The sequence below is a fragment of the Miniopterus schreibersii genome, assembly GCF_964146895.1.
Source record: "Miniopterus schreibersii genome assembly, chromosome: 3".
Lineage (NCBI taxonomy): Eukaryota > Metazoa > Chordata > Mammalia > Chiroptera > Miniopteridae > Miniopterus > Miniopterus schreibersii.
In genome coordinates, this window is record NC_138103.1 from 86132406 (window position 1) to 86144679 (window position 12274).

Below are 12274 nucleotides of genomic sequence, written 5' to 3' on the forward strand. Positions count from 1 at the left end.
GCCATCTGTGTGGCACCAGTGTGGTCAATCGGGGAGAATGTTGGCATTTACTTTATGCTAGGGACTGAGTGATGGGTCCTCTAGCAGATTTATTTAACCCCAACAACCTGTGAGATAGTAAACACCTCGTTTTACAGACTGAAAAAACCAAGTCAGTTTTCTAGTTACAAAGGCGGCTCACTGGGTTTGAACTTCGTGTTTAACTTCATTTCCAAACCACCACTGTTTCCTCTCAACCACCTAAACTGAAAACCTCTTCAGAGATTTCACCCCGAGGTAACTTGTTTCTAAAATGAGATCTAAACACCCTGCATTTAACTCCCTGAACTAACTGGAAACTGAGTTAGTTTCCAGCACCAGTCATTCTTGTGTTCATATTCAGAAATAAAGAACCTCTACAGCAAGCCACTGACGTGCTCCTTAACTCTGCTTGGACTCACCACCTCATGAACGACGATACATTCAAATGAGTGATATTCAACACAGCCCCCTTACTACGTTCCAGTGCCAGGATCTGGTAAGTTATCCTTCTGAAAGTTAAACTTTGGAACGAACAAGTCACTTGAGTTTCCCATATTATTCTGACAGCCATAAATCAGATAAAAGCTGAGGCAATAAAGACACTGCCCAGCAGCAGTGCAAGTCCTAAGTCCAGTAGACACACCACTCACTTTGCAAAAATATACCTTTCAACCCTGTCCAGAAATGACATGTCAAAGCCAATACGATTCTGCCTTTTATTATTAGGTCAGAAGAGATGAAGTACAGGGAGAAGTAGCAGCAAAAAGGCTGTCAGACAATCCGGCTTCTGCTGGTTCTCAGGCAAGGACACCGGTGCAGAGACGGAGGACTCCACCTGAGGCAGACCCTTAGAACATCACCTGGGCCCTGAAGTGCGTCTGCTTGGTGGCATTGTTCTTCATGCCCATCTTCAGCAACCACTTTGACTTCATCCTCTGAACATACTGCATGTCCCGCTTGTTCATAAGAGCCGCTCCTGTGGTTGAAAAGATTAAGAATGAAGAGCATGTCTGTTATTTGTGATCAGAGAAAACCCAATCTTTGCAGAAAATCTCAAACACAGTTTGGGGTTCTTATATTTAAAGAAACATTGCTAACTTGGGTTCTCCGTGCAATGGGTTTATGTGTACCCCGGAAATGCATACCAGACTTCTCTATATATACTTCTCTCTGGGATGAACCGCTTCAGTTTTCATCATCTGGAAAGAGTCTAAAAGCTAAAGTCCCATTGATCTAAGGGGACAGAAAAAAGCAGACTATAAATCGAGGCAGACAATTGAGAAGTGTAACATAAAGTCAGTGTCTGCTAGATTTAAGTGGCCCCAGGTCACAATGCCACAAAGTAGATGCACTTTAGGGCCCAAGTGATGTTCGAAGGGTCTGCGTGGATTGAGCCATCGTCTCCTGCAGGGGTGTCCTCCTTGCCTGAGGACCAGCAGAAGCTGGATTGTATGATAGAACCCTTTCGATGCTACTTCTCCCTATACTTCATCTGTTCTGACATAATAATAAAAGCTCACAGGTGACCATAGTGAAGGAAACCAAGTGTATATAAAGAGAGGCACTGAAAATGGATTTTAGTTGGGCACAGCTTTCCAGGTCACTCAAAAAGAGCTCTCCTTCAATCGTGTCCACAGACCTCTAGTGGACTGATGTTTTCCCAGAAGAGCTGAGGACAGCTTCACACAGCAAACAAATCAGAACAGTGTTAAATAATTTCATAAGGATGACGTGTCAAAGACTAACAATTTCAGTGGCCTGCTTTCTTGCTCTGACTCTTACTAAGTTTTCTATGGGAAAGTTACAAAAAGAGTGATAGCTAGCCTTGATTATGTGCATACACTCTATCACACATGTATTATGATATTCAACCCACACAACTCTACGAGGTAGATACTACTGTTATCCTCACTATTTTATAAATGAGGAAGGAGAGGTGTAAGTGAATTAAATTACTCATGCTCATCATATAAGAACTGAAAAGTATATCAGATAATCGTGTTTGACTCCACAGCTCAAGCTACTCGCCACAAGGATACTATTTAATTCTTCTGTGTAACCTCCAGGATAATTTCAACCACTGATGATTACTAAATTTTTTTTTGGGGGGGTAGGGGGAGGTAATTATTATCTTCTGAAAAAGTTAATAGTTTATATGCAGTTTTAAAAAGTTAAGTGACAAGAATATGAAGTTTTTAAGTCACAGGACTTTGTGCTTACTGCCAAAAACATAAAGGAAGCCAAAGAGCCAAGAGGTTAAGTTTCCCCTAGAAAGGATCCACAAAGACAACATAAATGGAAGTGACTTCTCCCTAGCCCCTTGTTATAAAACGAGCTCACGGGCTGGTCTATGGCTGTCTACCCGACATACCTGTGCTGCCCGTCCACCCCAGGGCTCTGTACTGCTGGAGAACCCGGCCCACGGCCTTCTGATTCTTGGAAACTGCCACAGCTCTTGACAGGCCAAATCGCTGTTTGTAGTATCTCATCAAGGAGCGATGACCCACTCTGGCACCTGTGTTTCAAAAGAGCAATATTTAAACATGGAATTGGATAGGTTTCCAAGACAGAGCTATAAAGCAAGTGCTTTATAATCAGATTTTACACGGTATCAAGCTGGAAAATGGGTGATGGGTGTGCCAGAGGGAACAGTGCTCTCTCTGCTGAGAAAAGATGAAGCAGCACATTAAAAAATGAAAGAAAACCTTTGCAGAGAGGTTTTTAAAAAAAGAGAATGGCAAGTCACTTTTAAGTGAAATGCTCAGCATTTCATACTTATATACAATATGCCTTCCTAGAAATTCAGATAGCAACATCTACTAATACAGATAAGAGGACCCTAGGAGATAAGGTATTTTAACTTTTTTTAATAGAAAGAAGATTAAGCACAGAGAAGAGTCTTGATGTTTAGGCCTCTGAGCCACAGTCTGGGTCTAGAACAGAAATCAATCCACCTTTCCTTTGCTTAAATTCTCTATAGCAGTGATTCTCAAACAGGGATGATTTTACCCCAGGACACTTGGCAATGATTGGAGATATTTTGGGCTGTTTCAGCTAGAGGGCAGAGAAGGAATCTAGTGGATAGAGTCAGGGATATAGCTAAACATCCTGCAATGCACAGGATAATCCTCCGTTTCAAAGAATTATCTGGCCCAAAATGTCCATAGTGCCTGGGTTGAGAAACACTGCCCTGTTGCTTCCTAAATGATGGAAATTACCAGGTGAACTAGGATTTTAAAAGATGATTAACATGAATCAGCTTCTGCCTATTTAGGAGGATCTGGTAAAACTACACAAGTCGATCATGCTTTCAGAAGTGAATTTGTATTGACTATCTGATTCTTTACAGGAAAAGTATGCTGACCCCTACATTTTAGCTTCACACCAGGTGAAAGGGAAAGGGGCAGGCCTCTGTGATGACTAACTCCAGGCTCCATCACAGCAATGGCCCTCAAAACATGATCTTGGGCCCGGCTGGGCGTGGCTCAGTGGTTGAGCGTTGACCTGGGATCCAGGCGATCGGGGTTCGATTCCCGGTCAGGGCACATGCCCAGGTTGCGGGCTCGATCAATGACTCTCTCATCATTGATGTTTCTATCTGTCTCTCCCTCTCCTTTCCTCTCTCTGAAATCAATAGAGATGTATTTAAAAAAAAAAAAAAAGTGATCCTGGGCCAGTGGCATTAGCATTCCCTGAGAGCTTACTCAATACAAGCTGTGTTTTCACAAGAATATTAATCAGGAAATAAGCAATCAAACACCCTTCCAGACAGACACAAACATGTAGAAATTTAGTAACAGCATATACAAGAGGCACAAACAGCTATTTCTGCTGTAAATGAGTAAGGGAAATATGGCTAGGTAGAACCATGTGGACAGCTTCTAGGAAAGTTTGACACATACATAAAATCATTTCCTTCAGAATCCTCTGTGTAGAAGGACCATGTACAGGATACTATAAATATGGCAGATGCCTGTATTTTCTTTTAGGATCTAGACCTTTAATTTACATGAAAAAACTATGTCAGGTACATTATTTTGTTTTAAGGCCATCTACCTGGCAAGCTACCCGAAAATAGTTTGTTTGCTACACAGGCATGGAAAAGTAGTTACTTTCAGTTGACCGCTTTGTCGTCAGACTCAAGGGATGACAAAAAGAAACATTCAAATCAAAGATGTTATGGTCTCTGAATACTGATATGGATGAAAACGTGTTTCCCTGAACCTGACTGTTCTGGCAGCTTAAGAGTTAACAAAGCTCCTAGAACACAAAAAATATATGAGACACAGCTGATGGATACAGACTCAACTTAAATGCAGGCTCTAGCAGGAAACCCCAGCATTGTTCATTGTGATTTTCTATTTATAACATTAGGTGGGGAATGCTCCAGGTGTGTAATGATGACTACCTCAAAATCATTAAGTAGTAATACTGGTCATTAGTATATAATAAATCAATATATTTATATTCTTAATCAGCATTTGGAAGTACATATTTATTGAAATTTGTCTTTTAAAAACAACCTTGAAAAGGTTTCATTACTCAATGCCAAGGTTTCCGACAGCTAGCAGGAGAAATAAAAGCACAGTGTTTAAAGCCACCCCCGCCCTGTGTCAATGACAGTGGGCACCTGACCTTAAGCATCAAGCATAATGTGCTGAGAACAGCTCAACTTGAAGGCCCTCATCTAGGAAAATTATTTTTAGAACACAGTGACTGCCCAATACATAACAGATGAGTTATGTCTGAGTTATGGTGAAGTCACAACCTGTCCATCTGTCACCACAGCAATAACCACTTACAGAACGATCCACTCCTACTTAACAAATAGCCTAACAATCAATGACATTAGATTGCAGAAAAAAATGTATCTCCAACAGTAATTTTCCTAAGATTACCTACGTAGCTCTTGTGGATCCTCCAACAGTTTCATCTGGCTAGTCAGCAGCTAACTCAACATGTTTTTCATACCAACTTACTCCGCAGGAACTGAAGAGCAAAGACCTCAAGCAACTGAGCCAAACCAGTTTTCAAAATAATGCCCACAGTGCCCTCTACCGGATGCTCTTTGTCACAGCTACTTGATCTGAAGGAACTAGATTTAAGGTATCCCAACTACTGTTTTTGAAATCAGATTAAAGCCAAATCTACTGAGTGTGGTAGATAAAGAATCCTCCTTAAGTTAGCTTAGGGCTAAAATCCATGCCAACCCTTTCCACAGAAAAAAACACATGCATGCCCTGTTAAGAACCCTTGGGATAAGGTAGTACCTGGCTGTTGGTTAGGTCTTTCCCGAGTGTGTCAAAAGTACAGTATTTTGCAGCACTCTTAACACCAAACCAGTTACCTTACTACTTCTAAGTCTATATCATAGAGCTAGCCTGAGGTTTATTAGCCAATACTTTAAAATAGCATGATTCTGTAAGTGACCTGCAGCTGTGCACAAGGAAACCCAGGCTTTAAAAACCAGGGATACTGAACTTTCAGCTCACCTCATGCCACTTTCTTTCACTACCTAATGATGGAGAGGCAAAGCAATCTGCTCCCGGTACTGCAGGCAAATATGATTCCAAGCCCCTGAGGCTTGATATAAAAATAAAATAATACATTAGCTTGAACATGCTCACTACTCAGGAACTACCAGGTATTTTTAGGATCTTACTATCTCTACCATTCCATTTCCTTTCCTTCTCACATGTCTCCAGTAGTTTCTCCTGTTCTCATCAGCTAAGCATAACACTGTAAACACTGTAAACAACAGTGGGTGCTTCTCGTATTCATGGCTTTTCTTCATCTTTGCAGACCTGGGGTAAATTACCACCATTATGAATACTGTCCCCCACAGTACAAGACAGAATTCAAACTCTAAGCCTACCTTCTACAATCAGAAGCAGGCAACCTGGGCGCTATCAATCAGATACACCAATGTCAGATTGCCATTTGGAAGTCTAAGCAATACAAGGAAACAGGAATCAGTTCAAAGAGTAAGAGTAAGGTTAAAAGTAACAAGAAAAACCTAGATTGGGCCCCAAAAGTTGATAAATAGAACAAGTCTATATATTTGAAATGACCGATGAAGCATTCTAATCAGACAACAGAGGCGAGCAGAAACAGTGATCCAATTTAAACAAAACAGTTAACACAGTGGCAACCTTCAGAGGGCACCACATACCTGAGAACACAAACATGCATTCTAATTCTTTTCCCCTCTGTATGGAAAAGAATGGGTGGGAACGTGCCTCTCCAATAGTCTCACTGGCATTAAGCTATTGTTTTTGGGGTTTTTAAAAATATATCTTTATTGATTTCAGAGAGAGGAAAAGAGAGGGAGAGAGAGAAAGAAACATCAATGATGAGAGAGTCATTGATCGGCTGCCTCCTGCACGCCCTAGACTGGGGATCAAGCCCGCAACCCAGGGATGTGCCTGACCAGGAATCAAACCCCGATCGCCTGGATCCTAGATTGACGCTCAACCACTGAGCCACGCCCAGAGGGCAAGCTATTTATTTTTGACAATGCACGTACCAGAAGGCAGAACCAGCTCCATGGTTTCATCATCATAATCCAAGGTCTTTTCTGAGGGCAACTCCTCAGTCTCATCAGCCTCCTCCCTTTCCTTGTGATCTGGATAGCTACTCCTGGAAAACAGTGAGGGACATTAATAAATAGACTGATATCTCAAATTTAACTAAAGACTAAATTGTATTTGCAAATGTGGCAAACCCACTGGCTACCCAAAAGGGGCGATACAGAGTTACAGGGTCTGCAAGCTGAAAGATTCCAGGGAAAACAACTTTTTAGCATTTTCTCTGAAGTTCACAAGTGACTTATGAACTCAAGATAGATCACAGAACTAAATGGAAAACAATAAAACTATAAAAACTCCTATAAGATAACATAGGAAAAATCTAGATGACTTGGGGTTTGGTGATAACTTTTTTAAGGTATGACAACAAAGGAATGATTCATGAATGAAAAAAATTGATAACCTGGACTATGTTAAAATTAAAAACATCTACTCTATGAAAAAAAATGTCAAGAATTAAAATATAAGCCACAGATGAAAATATTTTAAGAAGACACATCTGATAAAATACTGTTGTTCAAAATAAGAAAAAAAATTCTTAAAACTCAACAATAAGAAAGCAAACACCCAACTAAAAAATGGGCCAAGACCTTATAGACACGTCACTAAGAAGATAGCTGGCAAATAAGCATGTAAGAAGATGCTCCACATCATATCATCAGGAAAATGCAGATTAAAAAAACAATGAAATGTTTAAATTTGGCCAAAACCTAGAACACTAACACCACCAATGCTGGTGAGGTTGTGGAGCAACAGAAAGTCTCATTCATGGCTGGTGGGAATGAAAAATGGTACGGTATAACCACTTTGGAAGACAGTTTGGCAGCTTTTCACAAAACTAATGACATATGGTCATTCCCTTACCATATGGTCCAGAAATCTTGCTGCTTGGTATATCCGCAAAGGAGCTAAAAACTACTGTCAACATAAAAACTTGCACATGGATATTTATAGCAGCTTTATTCATAATTGCTAAAACTTGGAAGTAGCCAAAGTGCCCTTCACTAGGTGAACGGATAAATAAACGGTGGTACATCCAGACAATGGAATACTGTTCAGACCAAAAAGAAATGAGCTATCAAGCCATAAAGACACGGAGGAACCTTAAATGCATATCACTAAGTGAAAGAAGCCAGTCTGAAAAGGCTACATACTGTTATGATTTAAACTACATGAAGTTATGGAAAAAGCAAATCTATGGAGAACGTAAAGATTGGTGGTTTCTAGGGTTTGGGGTGGAGGAAGGGAACATGCAGGATTTTTACAGCAGTAAAACTACTCTGCATGATACTATAAGAGCAGATACATGTCATTATTCATCTGTCCAATGTAGAACACCAAGAGTGACCTGTAATGCAAACTACAGACTTGGAGAATGATGAGTCAGTGTAGGTTCATCAACAGTAACAAACGCACAGTAAGTGGAAGATGTTTATAATGGTGGAGGCCATACTTGTGTGGAGGCAGGGGATACATGGAAAATCTCTGTACCTGCTGCTCAATTTTGCTATGAACCTAAAATTGTACTAAAAAAGAATAAGCAAATGACCTAAAATTGAATTTTTTTACCTATTTGTTTCTTCCTAGGAAGGTAGCCAGAGAGGAAGAGAATGTAGATCTGGAGATGCAGCTCTCATCAATTTAACCATTAAAATAATAAGTTCTGTAAACTGGTGGTTGCCAGATGGGTGGGGAGTTGGAGAGAAGGGTAAAATGGGGAAGGGATTAAGATGTACAAATTTCCAGTTACAAAAACAGTAACTGAGATGTAAAGTACAGCATAGGGAATATAGTCAATATTGTAATAACTATGTATGGTGTCAGATGGGTACTAGACTTACAGGGGTGACCACTTTCTAAGTTATATAAATGTCTAATCATTATGCTGTACACCTCAAATATAATATTGTATACCAATAGTAATTTAAAAAAATTTTAAGTTCTAGAACTGCTGTCTAATAGAACTGTGATGAGAGAAACTGTGTGTCCAAAATGGTAGCTACTAATCAATGTGCTTTTAAGCCCTGAGCTTTGACATTTGGTTGTACAATGAAGAACTAAATTTTTAAATTTGTGATTTAATTTCTAATTAACTTAAATAGCCACATGAGAAAGTATAGTAATTACCATATTGGACAGTGCAGTTCTAGAAGAATCTCCATGTTCCTAGAAATGTTATCACAAATACCATAGGAAGTAACTGGAGAAATGCACATAAAATACTAACAGTAGACAGATAACCCAAAAGAAAAACAGAAGACTTGATCAAACACTTCACAAGAGACATGCAAATGGCTAATTGATATATAAAAGCTTCTCAACTACAGTGGTCATCATCAGGGAAATGCAAATTAAATCCACAACGGAAGACCACTACACAACCACCAAAGTGACAAAAATGAAAAACTCTCCCTCACTACTAGAGAAATAAGGAGGAAAATGCAAAAGAACTGAAAAGACTAGGACTTTTCTGAACACTTGTATCATATGGATTATGCACACCTGGCATTGTAATTATATATACCTGCTTGTGTAGCATACCTGTGCTAGGTCATAGGCATCTTGACACTGGGAATTAGCTGTTCAAGAGTGCCTAGCATAGATTCGGTGTAGAATTCATCAATTGTACAAGTTTCTAGTAAAGGGTGTACCACCTCCTATGGGATAACAGCACCATCAAATGCCTGGGACTGTCCTAGTTCAGCAACCACTTCAAACTCCCTTAGAAAAGAGCTTGTTCTTCAAGGACTCTCAGGGAAACCAAAGTCTAATTCCTGTGCCTTTGCACATAAGGTCAACTGGCAAAACTGAATTCCTGACCATTAAACAGCCAAAAAGCCCCCAAGTTTTTGAGTCAAAAAAATTTCAGTTTGGGGCCTGAGAACTTCTCCTTATCAGATCTCTTTATCATATGTATGTGTTTAACTCTGATACACTCAGTTTCTTATCTACAAAACAAGAGGGAATAGAGAATATACTGTATGGTGCCAGCCACATATCAGGCACTGGCACATCGAATGAATATCACTTCAATGCAAAGACGATTACTTCACTTCACATTACATTACAAACCACAGACTTACCTAAAGTCATAGAAGTCTGCAAATTCCAAAGCAGCATCACCATCTGTGAAGAGCTTACAGTGGCTTTTGTCATTCATGTGCGCTTGTACAGCTTCTGTGGAGTAGAAGGACTTCCCTTTCTCATTGCACCACAAGCAAATCTTCCCAACACCAACCTTCTCTCCTGGAAAAATAATTTCAGGGGAAAAAAGCTTTTGTGGCCAGATTAAATCTCACCATGTATCTGCATAATTAAAAAAAACATGCATCAAGTTTGTAATCTTCATAAAATAAACATGTAATTAAATAAGAGATTGATGAGAAACACAAAACTTTCCTTAAGACCTGCCCCCCAACTATGTGCTATTTCTCATTAAAAGGAAAGCTCTTGTACTTACCCAAATACTGAATCAGTCCCTTAAGATCAGAAAGATATTCTATATCAGGAATAAAGAAGCTATGGACTTTAGTCATATGAGCCACATTCTTCATGAGGGAGCTTGAATGATGGGGACAAAACAAGCAGTCCTTTATAGAGATGGCACCAAGGGGGGTGCCTCCCCCAGCCTCTTCCTCCTCTGCATCCTGTTCCTCCAACTCATCCATCGATACAGCATCCTCACACTCCAATTCTTCATCAGAATCAATATCTTCCCAATCTTCAAGCCAGACATTTGAAAAACAAGGTTAGTTTAAGAAAAGTGGTGGCCAGAATCAAAGAAATCACACAGATATAAGAACATGAGGTGGTAGTGCTGACTTACCTCCCAGGACAACCCCTCTTTCAGGATCTCAATTTTAACTATTCCTTTACCACAGACCAATTTGTAATAAATACCTTAATTTTTCTTTTCCAGCCTACAGTAAACTCCTCAGAGTCTTTGCGTCTTTCCTGTCTATATGTGTGTATACAATCAGTGTTAATAAGTTGTGTGAAGAGGGAAAGAAGGAATAAACAACTCCAAGTCAAGGAGGCCAGGCTGCTGGCTCCAGCTCCTCATTTCAGGTTAGCTAGCGGATTCTGAACCCCTCATTTCATTGCGTCAATCAACAAAATCAAGTGCAAATCCATAACTAGTGAAACCCAAGAGAATTACATGTCCTTCTATTCCTATATGTTAAAGCCCCCTCATTCAAAACAGAGAAGGCATCAATTTATTCTACAGGTGTTTATTAAGGAACTATTTTTCCCTTAGGGAAGGTTTCAGGCCCTGAATCGCCAACAGCGAACGAAACAGAAAAAATTCCCCGCGGGGATGCTGGACAGACAAGCGACTTCAGAAAGCACAGAAACCGCCCCTACTCATCACTTTCACTTAAAAAAGGACCCCCCCTCCTCCAACTTCGAGTTCCGATCGGGAAACCAAAGGGGGGCGGGGGCAATTTCCTACACACACACCCCCTCCCCCCCAGGGCCCTTACCGTCTCCATCCTGGTCCTCCTCCTCACTCTCCTCCTCCCCCCGCTGCTTAGCCAGCTTCTTCGCCTGCCGCTCAAACCACTGTAACCGGGGAGGCTTCTCGGCCGGGTCCCGGTCGTCGGCTCCACGTCCCCCTTCGGCCGCCGCCCCGGGGCTCCCGGACTCCTCCCTAGGCGCCGGGGGGGCCTTCTTGGGAGACGGCTGCGCCCGGACGAGCTGCTGGATGGCCGTGTTCATGGTGTCCTTGTCAACACTGCCCATGCCCAACCCTTTCTCCAAGTTCTTCTCGTTCATCATCTCCACCTGGCGGTTCACCGCCTTCCTCTCCAGCTCCACATGCCGCCGGGACCTGAGGTGGTTTTCGTAGGCGTTCAAGCAGGCGAACTTCTTGCTGCAGATGGTGCAGTAGGTGGCCGTGCCCTTGCTCTCCTGCTCCGCCACGGCCCGCTGCGCCCGCACGCGCTCCTGGAAGCCCTCGGCCGTCACCGGGGCCATGTCGGCCACTTTTCGCTTCAGGTTGTAGCGGTGCCAATCCGTCTTGTAGTGGGCCCGCTGCATCTCCGGGTCCTCGAAAGCCACCCGGCAGGTGATGCAGGTGTACGTCGCCATCCCCAGGCGGAAAATGAGAGGCGACAGAGGCAGAAATCTAGCGATCGGCGCCCCAAACCCCACGACGCTCTCAAACCTTAACTCGCCTCACGGACCGCGAAATACCAGCATGGACGCCGATTTCCTGATTGTATCTCAGGCAAGAGATTGTACGCGTAGGGAAGTTATTCCCGGATGAACGGGAAGTCCCGCCTATCGACCGTGCCCCTTCCAATGAAGAGCCAGAGAAGGCGAGAGGTGCCATTGGCTAACCGGGCCACGCCCAGTCGCTTAAGGCAGGTGTTGATTGGATCAGCCCGGACGTCGACTGTACGCTCAGAGGTGAGGTTTGATCGCGTCCGCTCAGGTGGGTGCTGGTCCGAAGCCGGCCGGGCCTCTCCGTTACTTTCCTCCGTGGCTTGGGGAGCGATGTGACGTGGGTTAGGTGAGCGCTGCGACCGAAAGGGGAGTGGGGCGCCCGGGGCGGCTCCCGGGCCTGGGAGGACCGTGAGAGTGGTCCCGGCGTCCCCGCGACGGTCGGAGCTTTTCGGCGTACCGCGCGCTGCGCCCCCCCCCCCCGAAAAATCAACGGCACG

At 42.6% G+C, this 12274-nt stretch overlaps 1 protein-coding gene across 1 annotated transcript; it reads right to left on the reverse strand.

Annotated features, from left to right (window-relative positions):
* Nucleotides 1-723: 723 nt before the first annotated feature.
* ZNF622 (zinc finger protein 622) lies at nt 724-11882 on the reverse strand. The gene is made up of 6 exons (XM_081132540.1): nt 11093-11882; nt 10069-10329; nt 9692-9854; nt 6548-6660; nt 2393-2536; nt 724-997 (listed from the first exon to the last, which is right to left on the reverse strand). Exons 1-6 carry the CDS (start codon nt 11697-11699, stop codon nt 870-872), a joined length of 1416 nt encoding a protein of 471 aa, XP_080988666.1. The 5' UTR covers nt 11700-11882; the 3' UTR covers nt 724-869.
* Between the last annotated feature and the right edge of the window lie 392 nt (nt 11883-12274).